The sequence below is a fragment of the Benincasa hispida genome, chromosome 5, assembly GCF_027475165.1.
Source record: "Benincasa hispida cultivar pf3 chromosome 5, pf3_genome.v1.1, whole genome shotgun sequence".
In the NCBI taxonomy this organism is placed as follows: domain Eukaryota; kingdom Viridiplantae; phylum Streptophyta; class Magnoliopsida; order Cucurbitales; family Cucurbitaceae; genus Benincasa; species Benincasa hispida.
Window position 1 is genome coordinate 62,709,159 of NC_143482.1, and position 22,465 is coordinate 62,731,623.

Below are 22,465 nucleotides of genomic sequence, written 5' to 3' on the forward strand. Positions count from 1 at the left end.
TCTATTCATCTTTATATTATAAGAGTTATAATATAGGAGTTTGCATGATGAAATTACTTTAAAAGCATGTTCATGCATCATATAATATAAGAGTTATAATATATGCATGCATGAAAGCATATCCATGCATCATCTTTATGTTATAAGTGTTATAGTATAAGGGTGTATGTTGGCGTGTAAGCTTGGTTCATTACAAGTTATATAAAAGTTATATATAGTAATGATTAAAAATTGCATGAAGCATGACACTTAGGTTTATTTATAAATGTTATAAGTACCTTGTGGAAGTCTGGCTTAGCTATGTGGTTGATTTTAATTGTATCATTCTTTATAAGAGTTATAATTAATGAAATTAGAATTAAAATCAATAAGAAAGAGTTGCATGAAAACTTAGGTAAAATTATTTTTAAAAGAGTTTTGAAATTTGATTGAGATAGACCTAAGATCACGGTTCTAATGAGATTTGAAGCCTTAGTTTAATCTTTTAAATCAATTTAATAGGACTAAATTGATTTGAATAAAAGATTAAATTTGTAATAAATATATCTATAAGGGACCTTTTGTTTAAGGCGAGTTCTGACTAGGCTGGGGTATTTAAGCTGACGGAAACAGAACACCCCTACTTGGAAACCTATCTGGAAAGGTGAATTAGATAAATTTACTACAAGCATGCAATTATTGATTAATATTCATTAAAATGTTTAATGAATGTTAATCAAAGTTGTTTAACTTTCCAAAGTAAGTGTTACTTTTGGGCAAACTTAAACAGTCACTTAGTAAAATAATTAGCCGTATTTTTCTAAGTAAATTAAACCCTATGTTGTTAAAATACTCAGTGGGAGGAAAAATATATATGTGATATGTCAATTCCACTCACGTTTCTCTCTCATTGTTCACACCATGAGATTCATGCTTGGCCTCATGGCACCCTGGGTCCCTCTTCGGATGGTGTTTGCATGGGTCAATATCAAGGTGAACGGAGAGAGTATTTATAGTAAGTGGAAGAAGGATGTGTGTCAACATGTCCTGCAGTCTCCTTCATTGGTTTGCAACGTGAGACCTTCTTGCACAGCTTCGAGGCGCTCTGAGAGTGTCCCCCTTTGGATGGTTTGTTCAGTTGGTCAATATCAAGGCAAACTCCAGAAATAGATAGGGTCGTTTTAGTTTTTGCTCCAATCGATTTTTCCCTTCGGTTGTCTGCTTAAGGCGGAACTCTAGGATCTAAAATGAAGGGTTACACCTACGGGAAATTGTTAACCAAGTTAATGATTCCTTGACCAAATCAATGATGGCTAATCGTTATAGGAATAAGAGTTATGCTGGTGCAATGGTTAGTTGAGAGTGTCTCAATTCAGTGAGAGGAGAAATTGACTACCCTTCGGTAGCTTTTGTCTTAAATCACTGAAGCGTCATTGCAAAACTAGATGTATTACGGGGTTCATTTAGATTTTGCTAAACCTGATTGGATTTGTTTTAAAAGAGTAATGTTAAAATCTAACGTAGATCAATATGTTTGTTTTTTAAGCAAATTGTCAATGTTTGATTTTTCGTTAGTTGCATTTTCTACTTTGATCGGTTTTAAATACATGACGTGGAAAGAGTCTATTAAAACATTTCGTGGAAAACGACCTTGAATTTGTCATGTTTGAGGAGTGTCCTCAAGTCACAACCCCCTGATGCACTGCAAATTGTTCGTAATGCATATGAAGTGTGGATGAAGGTTAATTCAAAAGCCCGACTTCACATTTTGGCAAGCATACCTGATGCATTGGCCAAAAGGGTTCAGAATATGGTCATTGCATGTGAGATCATGGACTCGTTGCAAAAATTGTTTGAATATAAGTTCTCGCTTTTTAAGCAAAATGGGATTGACGACAATATAACTAGAGATCCCAAAATAATCTCTAGTCCTTATTAAATGTCAAGGGACTAAGAGAGAAAGTAATTATTGCTAACTCTGATGAAGTTCATCGATGAGGACTGTCCTCTGAAATGAAACTTGGAGTTTACAATATAGGTTCTGATACTAATCCCACTACTCTCCAGAAAAGGAAGAAATTCGAAGATGATAAATGTGATTTATTTATCTTAAAGACATGTTTGGTAGAGAATGATGATTCTACCTAGATACTTGATTCAGGAGCTACTAACCACTTGTGTTCTTCCCATCAAGAATTTAGTTCCTGGAAACGGTTAAAAGCCAGAGAGTTAACTCTTAGAGTCGGTACTGGTGAGGTTATTTCAATAGTTGTTATAGACAAGCTTAAGTTATTTTTTGACAATAAACGATATCTATTACTAGATAACGTTTATGTAGTTCTCATAACAAGAGGAGACTTAATTTCAGTTTCTTGTCTGATTGAATAAAATTATTCCATCTTTTTTTTTTTAGAATAAATTGTTTATTTTTAATAATGGTATAGAGATTGGTTTTGGTTCAATAGAAAATAACTTGTATGTACTAAGGCCGTTAGTCATAAAAACCTTGTTTAATACTAAAATGTTCTAATGAGCAACAACTGTAAAAAGACCAAGAGTTTCTCCTAAAGAAAATGCCTATCTTTGGCATCTAAGGTTAGGTCACAATAATCTCAATAGGATTGAGAAGTTTGTGAAAAGTGGACTTCTAAATGGTTTAGAAGAAAATTCTTTGCCAGTATGTGAATCTTGCCTTGAAGGCAAAATGGCCAAACGACCTTTTACTAGAAAAGGTTATAAAGCCAAGGAAACTTTGGAGCTTATACATTCAGACCTCTGCGGTCCGATGAGTGTAAGAGCACGTGGTGGGTATGAATATTTCATCTCTTTCATAGATGATTATTCTAGATATGGGTATCTATACATAATGCGACATAAGTCTGACGCTCTTAAAAAGTTCAAGGAGTATAAGACTGAAGTTGAAAACTTGTTATGTAAAAAGATAAAAACATTACGATCTAATCGTGTGGAGAGTATATGGACTTAGAATTCCAGAATTATATTATAGAACATAGAATCACGTCTCAACTCTCAGCCTCAGGTACACCTCAGAAGAATGGTGTATCAGAAATGGAAAACAGAACCCTATTTGACATGGTTCGGTCTATGATGAGTTATACTCATCTTCCATACTCATTTTTTAAGGAAATCAGGCATGAGGATTTCCATGAGCAGTGGAAGGATCGTTCCAAATTCCATTTGAAATTGAACATAAACATTTACAGTACAAAAACGGAAATTAATTGGTCATGCACAATAAGAAATTACAGCATGTTTTAAGAGAGTGTCAAGGGATAGAGTATGTGTACTTTTGAAGAATCATTCTTCAAACTCCATTGATCAATCTACAAGCATCCATAGCAACACAACCCTCGAACGCAACGACCAGTGCAACACGATCACCAGCACGAACACAATGATCACAAACCTAAGGAATGGCCTCCAGAACCTCGAAATTAATCAAGTTGAGTGAAGACACCACCACAATGGTTACCTTGGTATTCTCGGTGTTAGAATCCAAGAGTTGTGGGCTCTATATGGAATTGGTTAGAGGAAGGGACTGAAGGACAACAATCGTGTAGATGATCGAGCAAGTAGGAGAAAACATGGTCTATCGTATAGACGATGTTCTCAATCGTGTAGTAAATGGCAGCCTATCGTATAGCTACGACCAGTTGAATAAACTATCGTATAGTTAAAGTCCACGATCGTTTGGTCTCTCTATTAGCTACCGCTTAGTGAAACACTTTCACTTGATAGCTTTACCATAAGTTATTTTCGAATTCAGTAACTTTTTAAATTTGAAAAACATTTTTTCTTTTATCTCATGGTAACCATAAAACCACCAATAACCTCCCACTCAATTGGTTATTAGAGAAAAAAAGATAATTATCACATAATTAATATTATTATTAATAAATATGATAACCAACTTACCATATTATATTTATAACCTATAGTTTTAATATATCATCTCATGAAACATCGAAACCATAGTTCTTTTTCTATTTTATGGTACTTAATGTAAATCATATTTACATTAATCTTCCACTTGATGTATCTCATACACCACACCAATTATATCACATTTAATTGAATTTCCTCTTGTTAATTTGAACACTTTAAATCAACCCCAAAAACTGATTCTCAACTTGAATCCATTGAGCTACCAAGGATACCTTATGAACCTGTAGCTTGAAGCTCCAATGGTACGTAAATAACTGACTAAACTCTTTAATCATGAGATCCACCATCCGTTAACTATCGAGCACTCCACTAAAGACCGATAGCTGCACTCTTCTCACTACAGATATATTTTTGTGTCCATATCAACCAATCAACAATGTGATAACCCTTTACAAGTCGCTCGTAAGTACAAGTGGGCCAATTTACCATTTTGCTCCTGTAGTTACATCTAACTCCGTAAGTACCACTGATTTCTCTAATGAACAATAAGTCATAGTCCTACTATGACTGGGTCCTCTCTTCCAAAGAAAGGATGTGGTCACTATGTTCAAGACCCGGAATCAGCCCTTAAGAGAGCAATCTATCTACTTACCCTTGCTTCAGGAAAGAAGTGAATTCTATCTTGTGTAACTGAGTTTCCAGCTCCCTAATCAAACAAATCCCCAAAAAGGTAGGCTTGTTGAGTTGGCAATCTGGCCACTCTCACCCATACTAATCACAAGATTGCCCTCAAAGGCAGAAGTTCCCAAAACACTCGGGATTAAGGCCATATCACCTATGGTCGTTATAGTGAGATGTAAGTCTCAATTATCAACGGCGTTATATAAAGAGACTAGACATCTTGTAGTCCAATCTTATGCAACTCTTTCTATAGGACACCCCCACTCACATGTCTCCACATGAATGGTCAGAATCAGATCATCTGTAGTTGTTCACAACACTTACAAACCTCTACAAAGCGGGTCATATCCGTAGTGTCACCAGGATAAGGCATTCCTCCTTTATCCTTATACTACAGACCTTTTAGGTTATTATTTAAGGCATGATCCACTTATATATTTCATATACATGCTTCAGTTTACATACAATAACCACGGATCTTTGTTTATTGGATATGAGTAAATGCAAAATAAAGTAAATCTTATTTTATTCATAACAATGTGTACAATGTTTACAAACTACGAGACTACGGGAGAATTAGGACACTAATCCCAACAGTTTTGGGGATATGCAGTAGAGATTGCAGTTTACATTTTGAACAACGTTCCTTCAAAAAGTATTTTTGAAACGCCTTTTGAGTTATGGAGAGGCCGTAAAGGTAGTTTATGCCACTTAAAGATTGGAGGATGTCCAGCCCACGTGCTTGTGGCTAACCCCAAAAAGTTGGAACCTCATTCGAAAGTATGCCTATTTGTAGGTTACCCAAAAGAAACAAAAGGTAGATACTTTTATGATCCAAGTGATAATAAAGTGTTTGTATCGACAAACGTTACCTTCTTGGAAGAAAACCACATAAGAGATCATAAGACACGAAGTAAACTTGTTTTAAATGAGATTTCTAATGAGACTACTGAGACTTCAACAAGAGTTGTTGAACAGGCTGATAGATCAACAAAAGTTGTTGATGTCAGTACATCTAGTCAACCATCTCAAGAGTTAAGACTGCCTCGACATAGTAGGAGGGTTGTGAACCCACCTGTATACTACATGGGTTTAACAGAAGCCCAAAACATCATATGATGGAATTGAGGATCTATTGTCTTATAAGCAAGCAATGGAAGATGTTGACAAAGATGAATTGATTAAAGCTATGAATCAAGAAATGGAGCCTATGTACTTCAATTCTGTCTGGAAGCTTGTAGATCAACCTGATGGGTAAAACCTATAGGTTGTAAATGGATCTACAAGAGGAAAAGAAGTATAGATGGAAAAGTACAGACCTTTAAGGCTAGACTTATGGCAAAGGGTTATACCCAGTTTGAGAGAGTGGACTATGAAGAAACTTTCTCACCTATTGTCATGTTAACGTCTTTCAAGATTCTTCTGTCTATAGCCACATTTTATGATTATGAGATATGAAAAATGGATGTCAAGACTGGCTGATTGAATGGTAATCTTGAGAAGACCATCCACATGGCTCAACCATAAGGATTTATTCAACAAGATCAAGAGCAAAAAGTTTGCAAGCTTAATCGGTCTATTTATAGACTGAAACAAACATCTAGATCTTGGAATATACGATTTGATATTGCGATCAAATCTTATGGCTTTGATCAAAATGTTGATGAACCTTGTGTTTACAAGAAAATCATCAACAGCTCAGTAGCTTTTCTTGTATTGTATGTGGATGATATCCTACTCATTGGGAATGATGTAGGTTTTCTGACTAACTTTAAAACGTAGCTAGCCACCCAATTCCAAATGAAAGATTTGGGAGAGGCGCAGTTTGTTCTAGGGATCCAGATCATAAGGGATCATAAGAACAAAAGGTTGGCCTTGTATCAGGTATCGTACATTGACAAGATGCTTGTCAGATATTCGATGTAAAATTCCAATAAGGGCTTATTACCTTTCTGACATGGAATTGTTTTGTCTAAGGAACAGTGTCCTAAGACACCTCAAGAGGTTGAGGAAATGAGGCGGATTCCCTATGCATCGGCTGTTGGTAGCCTTATGTATACAATGTTATGTACTAGACCTGACATTTGCTATGTAGTAGGGATTATTAGTCTATATCAGTCCAATTCAGGATTAGATCACTGGACAGCAGTCAAAACGATCCTCAAGTATCTTCAGAGAATGAGAGACTATATGCTCATATATAGAGATAAGGATTTGATCCTTACAGGATAAATAGACTCTGACTTTCAAACTGATAGAGATTCTCGAAAATCGACATCAGGGTCAGTGTTCACTCTGAATGAAGGAGCTATAGTATAGCGAAGCATCAGGAAAAGATGCATCACGGACTCCACTATGGAAGCAGAATACGTAGCCACTTGTGAAGCTGTTAAATAGGTTGTTTGGCTTAGAAAGTTGTTCCAAATATGTCTTTGTCGATTATACTTTATTGTGATAATAGCGGGGCTATGGAAAATTCTAAGGAACCTTGGAGTCACCGAAGAGGCAAGCACTGTAAAACCCGAACCCTAATTACTTTAAGTAAGAATAAGTAATAAGATGTCTCCTAATGAGTTAAATGAAGCCATGTTTTAGGAGGGTTAGAGGATGGAAGCAAGAAGAAATAAGTTCTTGTGTAGCTAAGTGTAAACCCCGAAGTTCCTAAACAAGTATGTTTAGCCAAAGAAATGATATATTAAATATCATATAAGTAAAAATCCATGTTATTTAAAGAAGTTGTAGAGAAGAAAAGAAAAACACAAAATAAGGAAGCCCACTTATTGGTTTGGCACGTGGCGGTTAATCCTTGAATTCGGGAGGCGACAGGAAGATTAAAAGGGAAAAGGAACTTCGAAAATTTGGTTTCAGAAATCTACATGAGCAAATTTAGTTAAATTAGTGCCATTTGAAAGTTGAGAGAAACTAGTTTTCAAGGTTGTCTTGTTGGAGAAGGATTGCAAGAGAAGAAGAACAGAAAGTGATGAAAATTATAGAAGAGACAGAATCTCGGGTTAATCAGGGCCCAAGGTGAAGATTGGAAGCTCTAGGCCAAACTATAAGGAATGTTTGGCTGAAATTTTAAGGTAAGAAACATGTTTGTAGAAGGAAGTTTCTTCAAAAGAGATCTGGATTTTGAGTTATGAATTTTTAAAGTTGTAATAGAGAATCTATGCATAAGCAAACAGCTGCTTAGGAAGAACAAGCAAACAGCTCACCGTGGAGATTATAGCGAGATTTTGTGATGAGGATATCGCTAATGAAGGAAATCTCGCTAATTTTGTGATGAAGATCTCGCTCTAGAAGGGAATCTCGCTAGAAATGGGGCTGAATCTCACTAGAAATTGGGCTAAGTATCACTGGTATCGCTGGTAAGGTGAGTATCGTTGGTATCGCTGATCTCGCTCTAAAGGATCTCGCTAGTATCGCTCTAGAAGATCTCACTGACCTCGCTCATGGGGATCTCGCCAGTAAAGTTGTCTTTGTTGATGAAAGTTCCTTTAATAAGTGAATTAATTGAGGTATTTTACTAAGAATTCTAAGTAGTTCGAAAATTATGTCCTTTCAGGCCAAGAGAAGCTAGGAGATGCGTATAATCGGTTAAGAGGCCAACGAGCTGTGAGTGACTATATGATGGCTTACTGTTTTAATAATTTAGAAACTATGATCTCTTTGAAGATATGTCTCATGCTAAGTGTTTAAATGATGTGCCAAGCAACATATTTGTGAAACTGTTTCTCATGCTAAGTAAAGCATGTTTTCCATGGAATTGAAATGATTTAGATATGTTATCTTGTCCAAATACTATCAGTATGTTTAAGTAACTCCATTTTTATGATGAACCAATATGATGGATGAACTAATATGATGATTTGAGCACTAAGCCTTAGTGTTCAACTAAAGGTTTATGACTAGTTATATGACGGATACTGAAGGACAATGAGAAGGTATCCTTTCAACTAAAGATTTATGACTAGTTATATGACAGATACTGAAGGACAATGAGAAGGTATCCTTTCAACTAAAGGTTTATGACTGGTTATATGACAGATACTGAAGGACAATGAGAAGATATCCTTTCAACTAAAGGTTTATGACTAGTTATATGACGGATATTGAAGGATAATGAGAAGGTATCCTTTCAACTAAATGTTTATGACTAGTTATATGACAGATACTAAAGGACAATGAGAAGGTATCCTAGTCAAGTACCTAAGGTATGACGGTACTCAGTTATAACCACATGCACGTAGGTAATATGACATCGAGGGATTGAGCAAAAGGGTTCTCCCCGACTAAAGTTAGCATTGAGGGTTAGATCTAATAGTTCACGCTCAACTAAGGATAAAGGTAGTCATATCTTCTTCTAGGCTAGAAGGATACTTTGGAATTACTAATGCTTATGAATGTTTATCAACGCATGATGTTACTAATGTATGGGTTTTCCAAGTATGTTTTCCATATCTAACGCATGCTAATAGTTTTACAAGCTAGTTCAACTTGATTTAAGCCAACTTATTTTGCAAAATATGAAGCATGCATTAAGGTTAAAGCTAAGGTTGTATGAAGCTTGATGTACTATGCTTTAAATACCTAAGATTGTCAAAGTACATGCGTTAGTATTCCTAAATATACTGAAAGGGATATTGAAGGTAGGGAAGGTATCCTAAAGAGTTTCCTATGCTATATTTGAGAACTATTCTTTAAATGCTTTTCAAGAACTTGATAGCTTGAGTGAGCTAGATATCAAAGGTAAGGAAGGAATCTGAATAAATGTACCTAAGGTGTTGACGGTACATAGAAAACTCCATGAGCACGTGGACAGGTCTGAATGAGAGGCCGAGGTATAGGTCTCTTAGCCGATAACAGATGTTGGAAGCTAGAACGATGCATGCTCATTCTCAACTGAGGAATAATGATGTTAATAGTGGTTTTAAAGGTTTTATGTACACGTTTGCTTGGTATACTCTAGTTTCAATATCATGTTTTCAAGCTTTCGGTTTTAAGCATGAGATTTATATTTTTATTAAGTCACTCACTGGGCTTCTAGCTCACATTTTCAAATGTTTTTATTTTTCAGATAGCGGTCAGTTCCCAAAGGACTATTCTGCTGCTGCTCTTCCACTCAAAGAAACAGGTTGAAGGAAGCGTAATTGAAGACCTGTATTAGTTAGTACACATGTGTCTGTCTAGTGACTAATACTCTTGATGGGGCTCACTAGGTTGTAATATCCATGTATAAACGATGTTGTGAAACCCTGTAATGTAAATGTGTTAAGTTCTGAGTTAATATGTATGTATTAAGGGTTTGAGTATTATTTAGTAGGTAAGATGGGCAGTAAGTGCAAGTAAAAGGGTTGGTAACTGCTGTAGTCACCATTTCGTCCAGGTTAGAAGGGTAATCTGGTGCGGGATGTGACAAGCACATAGAACAAAAGTATCATTTGATTCGAGAGATTGTGTATGCAATGATGTGATTGTCATGAAGATCGCGTCAGAGCACAACATTGTTGATCCGTTTACAAAGACTCTCACGAATAAAGTGTTCGAGGGTCATCTGGAGAGTCTAGGTCTACGGGATATGCGGCACCTTGTCTAGGGCAAGTGGGAGATGTTACTGGAGTATAGTGTATGCCCTAGTTTATTGTATTTTGTACTGTCTTTGTATTGTACATTAGTATCTTGAGGCTTTAGAACAAGTGAAAGATTGTTAGGAATGGTGTCCTAAATCTCCTTGTAGTCTCGTAGTTTGTAAACTCTGTAAACATATTGTTATTAATAAAATAAGTGTTATTTTATAAACTAAGATCCGAGGTTATTTTATGTAAATTTAAACAAGCATGTAGAGACATACAAGTGGATCTTTTTTAAATTAATAACCTAAATGGTTTGTAGTATATGGATAAAGGAGGTATATCTTATTCCGGTGACACTACAGATACGACCCGCTTTGTAGATGTTACAAGTGTTGTAAAGTGCTACAAATGATTTGATCCTGATCATTCATGTGGAGACATGCGAGCGGAGATATCATATACAAAGAGTTTGTATAAGATCGGACTACAAAATGATTAGTCTTTTTATATAACACCATTAATAATATAGATTTGCATTTCATTATGATGACCATAAGTTACATCACCTAAATCCTGAGTGAGTTGGGAATTCCTGCCTATGAAGACGGTTCTTTGATTTGTACGTGTGAGAGTGGCCAGATTGTCACTCAACAAGCCTACTATTTTAAGGATTCGTCTAATTAGAGAGCTGGGAACTCAGCTATATAAAACAAAATTCACTTTTTCCCCGATGTAGGGATAAGTAGATAAATTGCCCCCTTAAAGGCTGATTTCGGGTCTTGAATATAGTGGTCACACCCTCTCTTGGGAAGAGAGGATTCAGTCATAGTGGAACTATGACTTATTGTTCATTAGAGGAATCAGTGGTACTTAAGGAGTGAGATGTAACTACAGGGGCAAAACGATAAATTGGCCCAGCTATACTTACAAGCAATTTATGAAGGGTCATCACACTATTGATTGGTTATATCCAATGGACACAGAAATATATCTGTAGTGCGAAAAGTGCAACTGTCAGTCTTTAGTGGAGTGTCTGACAATTAACGGATGGTGGATGTTGTGATTAAAGAGTTTAGTCAGTTATTCACGTACCGTTGGAACTTCAAACTATAAGTCCATAAGGTTCCCTTGGTAGCTCAATGGATTCAAGTTGAGAATCAGATTTTGGGTTAGTTTGAAGTGTTCAAATTAACAAGAGGAAATTTGATTATATATGATATAATTAAAATTAATTCAATTATATGTGATGTAATTAATATGATGTATTTGATACATTATTTGATTGGAAGAATTAATATAAATATAATTTATATTAAATACCATAAAATAGGAAAAGAACTATGGGTTATATGTTGCATATGATGCAATATTAAAACTATAGGTTATAAATAAAATATGATAAGTTAGTTATTGTATTTATTTATAATTATTAACTATATGATAATTAATAGTTCTTTTTCTTAATAACCAACTTAAGTGTGAGGTTATTTGCGATTTTATGGTAACTATGAGATAAAAAAGAAAAAAATCAAATCATGAAGTCGTATCATCTCACAAGAAAAACTATCGAGTAAAAACTAGTTTTACTAAACGATAGTATTAGAGCCTAAACGATCAAGTATCGAGTTTACTGTACAATAGTTACTCGTTGCTACACGATCGAGTATCAAGTCTATACGATAGGCTTCTTCTTCTACACGGTCATTTGATCGCATACTCGATTGTTTACCTCTTCCATTCCTCTATCCAAAATCATAGAAAGACCACAATTCCTGGATTCTCACATCGAGAATACCAAGGTAACTTTGTGGTAGTATCGAGTTTTGTTCGAGGATCGAAGATCAAGTTCTACTCGCTGGTGATCGAGGATCTTCCAGTTGCTCGTTGAGATCGAGTTCCGTTCGTTGCGTTCGAGTTCCTGTTTGGACACGTTTGAGTTTGATCGAGGAAAATACATGAAGAAAGAGTTCTTCAAAGGTATTATACTCGATCCCCATATTTACTTAAGAAGCATGCAGTAATTTATTCTCTATGCATAACTGTTTCTGTATGAATGTAAATGTATATGTTCTTTCACAATGGAGTTTGGAACGATCCGCTTTCGCTTACTAGTTCTCTAATTTTAGAGTTCCTTCAATTGTCATGAATACTTGGACTTTATGTGGAGACATAAACTAGATCAAGTTTGAGTAAAATAACCTAAACAGTCTATAGTACTTGGATTAGATTGGGTACCTATTTCTGGAGATACTATCAAATACGGTCCACTTTATGATTGTTACAAATGTTGTAAAGTGTCATAAACGATGTGATCAGTTCGTTCATGCAAAGGCATGTGAGTGGGGGTGTTCTACACGATGAGATTGTGTAAGACAGACTATGAACTAATCAATGTTATGTATTAACATAGTTTACTGTTAACACTGACTGATTTCACTTCTTAATGACCTAGATAACTTGATCTAAATCCTAAGTTGTCTATGAACTCCTGTTTATTCGCGATTGTCCCTTGATCTACATAGATGAGGGTAAGCTCAACATCGTTGCTCAATATGCCTCCCATTTCAATGATAGGACCAAATAGATGGCTGGGGACATAGAATTTGCAATATGGAACTCACTTCTACCCATTTTAGAGATAGTAGAAAGGTTGTTCCCTTAAGAGCTGATCCCAGGTCTTGAACAAGGGGCCCCATCCTCTCGTTGGCCTGAAAGGGAATGGATTTAGTGATTATGATCCTAAATCAATTGTTCATTAGAGAGACAGTGGTATTTAAAGAGAAAAGATGTAACTCAGGGTATTTCAGTATTTGACCTAGCTAAGGTTACAAATAACCTGTGAAAGATCAACTTATTGATGACAGTTATATCAAATGGACACATAATATATCTACAGTGAGGGGAATGCAACTACGGGCTATAGTGGACAGTCCTATTAGTTAACAAATGTTGATTAACTAGGTTAAAAAGTTTGACCGATTAGTCGCAAATCGTTGGAGCCCATGATCTGTAGGTCCATTAGATCTTCTTGCTAGCTCATTACGGATAAAATTGAAGAATTAGATGAAGTGAGAATTTGAAATGTTCAAATTCGGGCTTAAGAGAAAAATGTATTTTATATGAGATAATTTACAATTAAATAAATAAATAATTAATTAATTATATTTGACAGTATTCTTGATTATTAGCATGAACGTGTTTTTTTAAACTTGATTAATGTGATTAATCAAGGTTAGGTGTCAAAAAATAATTTAATATGTGATATTAAATTATTTTTTAAAATATTTTCTAAATTATGAAAATGTTTTTCATAAAAAAAATGATTTATTATTTTTTTAAAATTAGTTAGTAGAAAAATCCAATTGTTGGATTTTCTCACTAACTAAATGAAATTTATCATGTTAGAAGAGTTTGAGGTGGAAGATATGCAAGATATGATTTTGCATGTAATTTGTCTTTAAATTGTTTTTTTTTTTTTTTTCAAATGTGAAAAACTATTGCTTCTTTAAGTTTTGAACTTTAATCTTCCACACAAAATCTCTTTACTCTCCTTTTACTAAAGTGAAATCCTCTTGTCTTCACTAACAAAACGGTCCTACCACCATGTTCTTCAACTGGAGAATAGCGAGGATTTACCGTTGGTAGTGTCGAACAACCTCGAAGAGGAAGATTGTGGTGGATTCTACAAATGTTGTATTTTCTAACCTTTTATGCATGCTTATTCTTAGTTTTAATGTAATTAGAATGTTATCGATCCTTACTTCCGCTGTGCATGTTGTTCTTTATATTCCAACACATTTGGCTATATCTTTTACGTTTCATTTGGTACATCTGTTATTTGTGAAAGAATTCAAATCAAGGTGGAGATTTGTTGGAATGTCTTACTGAATGTTTTGAGTTGTTAGTGATTCTTTATGGGACATTTTGAGGCATGAGGGATAAGTCTAATTACATTTAGCAATGTGTTTTATGTTGCATCTAGTACATTTGTTATATGTGAGAGAATTCAAGTCAAGGTAGACATTTGTTGGGATGCCTTGCATCAAAACCTAATTACACAATTGGGATTCGTTGGAATGCCTTAATCCTAAACCTACTTAGTATTTAATATATTTAATTATTTAATTATTTACCTTCTCTACTTAGGATTTAGATAAATGCACTATATAAACTCTCTAACCCTATTACTTGGCAAGTTATATTTTTTGTAATATTCTCTCTAATAAAATTGTTCTCCCTCTGTCTCATAGACGTAGCTAACATATTGTTAATGAACCACCTAAATCTGTGTGTCGATCTCCTCCATTCTTTTACGTTCTCATGGAATTCTTATTAAATTGAACATTGTTTATATACACACATACATATATATACATATGTTTTTTCTCCCAAAAAAAAAAAAAAAATACATACACATGTATATATATATATATGGAATTAACTTCATTTTATATCTTAAATGTCAAGTTTATATATATATATGTCTCATCATTTCGATTGAAGAGTAATAAATCATTGGAATTGGCATTGTAATTTGTTATAAAATTGATAATTGAGTTGATTTGGGTACTTATTATTAATTTAGATCTCAAAAGGAGAATAGATTATTTATCAAGTTGGAGGTTTTTTCCAAGGTAAATCAAATTGCAATATATATATATTTCATTGGAATCAGAATGGATCTCATACATTTAATGTTTGTATTTTTATCTAAGAAGTCTAAGGTTCAAATTCTTACCAGTATGCACATATTCGAATTCCAAAACTCCACATCTTTGTAATTTTATGTTTATTGAAAATACATATATATTAAAATTGGACCATTAAAATTTAAAATATATCCTTCTAGAACTATTAACTACCTATTAGAATTTTTTTTTTAATTATATCACCATTGTAATTAATTTATTGATCAAAAATGCATTTTATTGTTTTTGGGTATTTGAGAAAAGTCATTTTGACTAATCATTATCTTGCTCATTTTCAATTCAATATAACAACAAAGATTAAACTGAAACTTTTAAACTAATTTACCCATGTAAAACTTTTAACTTTTTTGAAAACTATACAATAAACTTCACTTGATATTGACCATTGACTAGTAACTTAAATATATTTCTAGTAATATTTTAAATACAAGTACTTTTTCTAAGTAGATAGCTTAAATCTTTATTTAACTTTTTTCATTAAAAAAATTAAAAATCTTTGCTCTCACTTTCGTAATATTATATTCTAAAACGTGTAACAATTAATTATAAAGAAAGAATAAATATTGCATCAAAATGAATATAATTCATATAGATTAGTATTTGATTCCACATTCCATATATTTTATAATAATAATATTAGGAATGAGAATATACATCTTTAGGCCAAACTTGAAGATAAGCATTAAAATGAACTTAGCCTAAATCCAACTACAAGAACATATATCCCAAATTTTAAGGTTAACCAATAATCACCTAATTCCATTTCCCATTAAGGATAAACATAAATGCCTGGTAGATATTTTATTAGATATTTTCAAATAAGGCTATAAGATTTTGTCTCCCATTAGTTGACATTACTTCAAAACTTTCCTTCCTCTATCTAAATTGAAATAATCTAAAACCAAATAAAAATCTAAACTTTCAATTCTTCCGGATTAATCAAAATATATTTATATATAAATCAATTTATTGTCTTTTTATCATACTAACGTGCATCAAAATCATTCAATTGAACCATATTAAGTCATCAACTCTTTTCACCGTGTTTTTAATTTTCATAATTCTTGAAATCCAAACTTATATACATCTCAACTAAAACATTCATCCCTTTATATCATTGAATGGTCAATTCTAACAAGTAACCATCATAGGGTTTTAAAATCCACCCACCATGAAATTTAAATCTAATCCATCCTCTTATAATCTCTCGAGAAAATTTCAAAGTATTGTAGGAAAATTTCTCGTACTCCCTCCATTTAAAGTGTGTCATGTCAGCGTGTTGATGTTAATGTGAGGTCCACTAGTATTTATTTATAAACAAAGGGAGTATGGTATTCTCATACTTTTTTCTCAATCTCCCTACTTTCTTTTACATGTCTAATAATTACTAGACCAAATTATAGACGTTTTTTGTTTTATGAAGAGAAATCCGTAATAATACAACGAACAATTTTTTATGATTATTGAATATATAAAATTATCAAGAAAAATCCATTTTTAAATCTATAATTGCTATTAGAAAATATCAATCACGTTATGCCAGACTCATTGAATAATTTGCGTCGGCGACAAACACTTTTATGTAGATATACAAAGATCGAAAAGAAAAAGCACATTTTCTTTTAATGTTTCTTTTGGCTTTATATCATTAAATTATAAATATAAATAAATAAATAAAAACTAAGGAGCAACTCATAAAGAGGAGCCCAAGTTGGGTGCTATTGCCCCCACCACTTTCATCTCTTTTAAAAGAAAATTTAGAGTAAAAAATAGAGAAGGCCATGGCCGATTTTTCTAGAGCTTTTCTTAAAATGTCAGAATAACAATAAAAGAGAGCTTCAATCTTAGCTGTTGTCTTGTCCAGTAATGGAGATGAGCCCATAATTCTTTGTCTCCATCTTCCTCGCTTTAAATTCACCTCTTTCAATCCTCTCCGTGCGGTGGAAATTCGAGATTCGATTCGGTTTGATTCCAATCGATTTCGTTTTCGAATTCATGAAGATCCGCTGTGATGTTTGTGATCAAGCTGAGGCCTCTGTTTTTTGTTATGCTGATGAAGCTGCTCTTTGCCATGCTTGTGATCTCCATGTTCATCGCGCTAATAAACTCGCTGGAAAACACTCTCGATTCTCTCTACTTCAACCGATCAAAAAGGATTCTCCTCGTTGCGATATCTGTCAAGTAATTTTTTTCACTTTTTTCAAGATGTTTATACTCTGAATTTTGAGGGGTTTTTTTTTTTTTTTTTTTTTGTAGAAATCGAATCAATTTTGTTGCAGAGAATCTCTGCGTTTTTTTGGAAATATCTGATTTCTTTCATCTGTTTCTGATTTCGCGATCGTTGATTTGGAGTAATTCTAAGAAGATTCGTATTGATTTTGATTTTCCTTTTTAGGAACGAAGAGCGCTTGTATTCTGTCAACAAGATAGGGCAATTCTTTGTAGAGAATGCGACATTTCGATTCACGAAACGAACGAACATACACAGAAACACAATCGATTTCTTCTTACAGGTGTGAAGCTTTCTTCGACTTGTTTTTCGTATCAAACGTCTTCGTCTTCCAATGGCTGTGATGCCGCCATGGATGTTAAAACTGGAAGCTCCAACGCTTGCAGCAAAAGACCTAAAATGGCCGCGAATGAAATCTCGAGCTCTCATTCTGGTGAAAAAGCTACTCCGCCGTCGACGAGTAATTACAAGGTTGAAGACGGCCAAGGAAGCGACGGCGGTTCGTTCTCGACGAGCAGCATATCGGAATATTTGGAGACATTGCCGGGATGGTGTGTGGAGGAGTTTCTAGATCCTTCCGCCGCTGCCAATCGTTTCTGTAAGGTTTGCAGTACACCCTCAGTGTAGAGTTTTGAAAGTACTTTCTGAACTTAGGTATCTATAATCTGAAAAAATTGATCAATTCAACCAAAGGTTTGAATTAGATTGGGTTGAATTGAAATATATAAAAATTTTATGGAATTGATTGAGTTGGGCTCGTCTTATTAAAATGATATAAAAATTGAATGAAATCTATCAATATTTATGGGTATTTTTTTCTTTTACTATTTTTATAAATAGTTTGACCATTTTTGTAAGGAGTCTATCATAATTTTTTTTTTTTTTCCTATTTGACAATTTTTTATCTATGAATTTCCTACTTTAACTTATCATACAATTATAACACATAAATTTATTTTAATTTTATTTATTTTTATTATTATTATTTTGATAATTTATTTTCCAACAAATAATCTCACCTTGAAATTCTAATTGAAAATTATTTTTTTAAAAAAATTACATATTAACATTTTACTTATTTTTATTTTAAAAATAAATAGATGATTTGAAACTAATTCAATTCAACCTAAATATTTGATGGTTTTGTTAGATCTAAAAAGTACTCTAACTCGATCTACGTACCCCTTGTGACTGCTGCTTCTTCTTCTAACGGATTCCCGGATTTGTGTACAGTTTGATGGAGAAATTCTGGAATTTGGGAATCAAAATCTAGAAAGGCAACAAGAATCACCAAACACTGCCAAGAACACCTTGGAGAATTTAGGTAAAAATTCTCAAACTATAAGTAGTAGGTGTTGGAATGGAGTACTTGGGATCTCCATGAAAACTTGTAAAGATGAAAAAATTGGAAAGTGGGTAATCAGATCATCAGTGGCCAGATAATTTGGCTATGAAACAAACTCTCTTAAAGAAAAAAGAAAAAAAAAATCAAAAACAAACAGAAACTAACTTTTTGTTTGTTATTTTTTGTTTTGTTTTGTTTGTTTGCTGCTGCTCTGATAATTTGCATATTTTACCTCCAACCACCATTCATTCTCTTTGTATTTCCATTCCCTTTTGCTCATTTTTTTTAATTGGTTCGGATGAAGATGAAATAAAATATCACGTTGGTTGTTTCCTTTGATTTGGCAATTAAACCAACTTCTTTTGTCTAGGACATTCTCATTTACTAATGTTATCATATTAAAGATTGTAATCATAATTTTTCATGTGTCAAATTTTCTTATTTCTTTTTTATAATTTATTTTATTTTATTTTGATATGAGGGATATTTAAAGATAGGTGTATATTCAAGTATTACCCTGTATATATGGTTCAAATGATCCATTTTTAGTCTTAAGGCTTTCAATCTGAACTCTAGCCTAGGATTGTCCCACAAATAATAATAATAATAATAATAATAATAATAATGAACTAGCCCTCAAAGTTTGAAATGATTGCTCTCTAGCTGGATACTTTTATGACTAGGCTATTATTTTAGGCAATAGTTTAGGATATTTAATAAGATATAAAATATTGATGTCATAGAAATATTGAAATCGCAATTTTACAAAAGTTTCAAAGTTATGTCAATAGATATTTTTGAAATAATTATAAAATTGAAAAAATAATAATAAATAAATATTTTACATTTTTAAATTAATTAACATGCTTTTTAGTTATATTATATTTACATTAACGATATTTTTTTATTTATTTTAAAGAAGAATGGAGAAGTAAAGAGAAGATGAGGAATATGTGAGAATTATGAAATTTGAGAATTGAACTTTCGAATCATTTTTTGGTTAGTCAAATTGAACTTTCAAATTATTTTTCTTTTCTTTTCTTTTTTTAAGTCAATTAATGGTTTGAGAACTATTTAAAATAATTATTTTTTAATTTTAGGACTAAAATGACTCCTTTAAAACTTCAATTATCAAATATAAATCAATCTTTTCAAATGAATTTAACTCAACTGGTATAATAAGTTAGACATTCGATCTTCCCTTTTGATATATTGTCAACAAATAATAAAAATCAGCCTCAAATTTTAAGGGACTAAAAGTCTAGTTTCTCTCTCTCTCTTTTTTTTTTTTTTTGAATTTGAGAGTTGTGTTTTGAGTTTAGGAGCTATTTCACTTGCATGATTCTATAACTAAGTAATAAATTCAAGTATTTTTATGAATTTGAATTTAAGTACTTTGTTGATTGATTACTGTTATCTATTAAACAATTTTCTATTTCAGTTTAAATTTTAAAATAGACTGATTTTTCGAATTATTTTTAAATAAAGGAGAAATGAGCCAACTTATTTATAAATATAGCAAAATGTCACTATCTATGATTGATAGATCGCAATAAACATCTAAGTGATAAAAGTCTATCGTAGTCTATTGTTGTCTACCTTTGATAGAAGTGACATTTTGCTATATTTAAAAATGCTTTCAACAGTTTTACCATTTAAAACAATTATCAATAAATTCACCGCTAATCTTACTTGAAATTTGTTTCTTTTTTCTTTTTGTAGAACAAGAACGGTAGTTGCAACTATTGTCATACCATAAATATTTACCATGGGGTTTATCGAGAAACCCAATGGAGCACAATTTTAATAATTGCTCGGAATTTCATTGTCAACCAATACACAATCATTGTACCTTTCAACTTAATATCCCCACCTATAATTTCAGTAATCCTCACATATATATACATGATTGACTCAAAAGTTTAAATTAATAGATAAACGTAAATTTAATATTATATCACCTAACAATAATACTTATTGATATATCGAGTTTTCCAAAGAATGAAACCAACGCTAAACTTAAAAGTTAGACGGATGCGTAAAGAAGTATTGGTTAGATGGGAGATGAATCATGTAAAGCAAACAAAAGAAAAGGAAAATAAAGATTTTAATATTTACACATCCTCAAACTTTAAAAAATAATCATTTTAGCGTTACAAAAAGATTCAGTTCGATTTTAGGATGTACCCATCTACTTACAGCTCACTCAATTTTTTTCTTCTCCTTTTTAAAATATATATTTCTTTTTTTAGTTTTTTTTTTCCTATTGTGTGGTTAGAATGAACTATTAAAAGATGTGTAGCTCGGAATGCATCCAAGTATCACAAGTATTGTTGTTTTAAAACATTTATCATTATTCTAACAACCGTAACTATTATAAACAAAAACAATGACATTTTTAGAAGTTATTTACATATATATTTAATAGGAAAATACTTTGTTGTCCCCTGCATCTATCTTAGTGCATTTTAAGTTGTTCAATAAAAAATTGTCATGTGGTAGTTTTGTATTTTTCTTAAAAAAAGATTTATTTCTATTCATAAAAATTGAAAGTATGGGATTAAATGCAGTTTGAGTTATATCTAATCATTATTCTATTTAAAATACTTAATTAAACGATTGAGTGAACTCTAAAAAGGAGAATATATCCTAAAATGATAAAAACAAAAATGAGGTTAAAAAAAAAAAAGGATAAAAGCCTTCAAGGCCGTGTATTAGTTCGGGTACAAGGAACTAGTACTTGCAAAAAGGTAGAAATAAGGAAGGGAAAAAAAGTACTTGTAATATAGGTTTCTGAGTTAGGGATAATATGAAATAATTACCTGAAAATTCACTTGTGTGAAGAACTCAGAATATAAAACAAAACCAATTCCATAGGTGTCAGATTCTCCATGCCACTCAAGCATTGACTTTTCAATGGTACATTCTAGATTACTTCTTTTTCTTTTACAGCACACTTCATCTATACGATTAAAAAAACTCAAAAAAGATTATAGTCAAATGCCTTGATGGATTAGAAAAAGATAAATGCAGCTTTGATGAATCTGAGATAGTAAAACGTGAAACTTAATCAAAGATTATTTAAAATTAAAGAGTGTTGAAGTTAGAATGCATGTAGAATCGAGAGTGAAATGAAAATGAGATCATAAAACATGAAACAATGAAAAAAAATGAATGAATCAAAAACTGTCGAAACAAGATGAATTTAGTATTATAATTTGGACACAGAATATTCAATCCAAACATAAATTTTGAATTACATTAGATTCTAAATCCATTAACGTGAAACAAATCACCCTTTTTTAAGTAATTTTTTACACTTTTTTTATGCAAAAGGACAAAGCCAAACAAAAAGTTGCATTCGATGCTTCTTCCAAAGTAACCAAGATATTCCCAACAATATTCCTGCAAGCTGCAGCCCGATGTTTTTCATTCCTTAAATTTCCCCTCTCCCCCTCTCTCTCGAACTCCATAGGAAATGACATAGTTCCATATTTTTGTGTATAACAATTTAATTCTTCAACTTTGATTTAAAACGATTCAATCTATAAATTTTTAATTTTGTAACAATTTAATTTTTATACTTTAAAATTTAAAATATTTTGTCCTTGATGTAAAAAAATATCAAAATTAGATGAAAATTTTTATTAATTTCATAGTATAGATTTTGTATTTTATAAAAGTGTCGAGTTTGTATTTAGTTTATCAGTTTATCTATGCAATAAATTTCATTAAAACTTGACACTAATAATTTCTACGATGATAGGAACTAAATCATAACAAACTTCAAATTAAAGTTGAATAACTAAAACTTCGTTTGGTAATCATTTTATTTTTGAAAATTAACCTATATCATCTACATTTCTTATCCTGATTAGCATATTTCCTAATTATAATAGTTGAATTCTTAGTCAAATTCCAAAAACAAAAAATTTGAAAGCTACTCTTTTTAGTTCTCAAAATTTGGCTTGGTTTTTTAAATCATTGGTGAAAAGTAGATAACGGAAGAAATTTAGAAGTAAAAGTAGTTTCTATAGACTTA

The 22,465-nt window shown here is 32.4% G+C and overlaps 1 protein-coding gene across 2 annotated transcripts; it reads left to right on the forward strand.

Moving 5' to 3' along the window:
- The first annotated feature begins 16,078 nt into the window (after positions 1–16,078).
- Positions 16,079–18,792, forward strand: BZS1 (B-box zinc finger family protein). Of its 2 annotated transcripts, none has more exons than XM_039031923.2 (3): positions 16,079–17,029; positions 17,244–17,676; positions 18,312–18,792. In XM_039031923.2, exons 1-3 carry the CDS (start codon positions 16,844–16,846, stop codon positions 18,314–18,316), a joined length of 624 nt encoding a protein of 207 aa, XP_038887851.1. In that variant the 5' UTR covers positions 16,079–16,843; the 3' UTR covers positions 18,317–18,792. The 2 variants fall into 2 exon arrangements, with proteins under 2 accessions (XP_038887851.1, XP_038887850.2); XM_039031922.2 differs by having other exon boundaries at positions 16,188–17,029; positions 17,244–17,681.
- Positions 18,793–22,465: the final 3,673 nt, after the last annotated feature.

What these genes read in the sequence shown, in the direction of transcription:
- BZS1 (XM_039031922.2), top strand. Translation starts at nt 16,844, where the DNA reads ATGAAGATCCGCTGTGATGTTTGTGATCAAGCTGAGGCCTCTGTTTTT. An exon ending in CTCGTTGCGATATCTGTCAA is followed by an intron (nt 17,030 to 17,243) that starts GTAATTTTTTTC and finishes TTTCCTTTTTAG; the next exon opens with GAACGAAGAGCGCTTGTATT. An exon ending in CTGCCAATCGTTTCTGTAAG is followed by an intron (nt 17,682 to 18,311) that starts GTTTGCAGTACA and finishes ATTTGTGTACAG; the next exon opens with TTTGATGGAGAAATTCTGGA.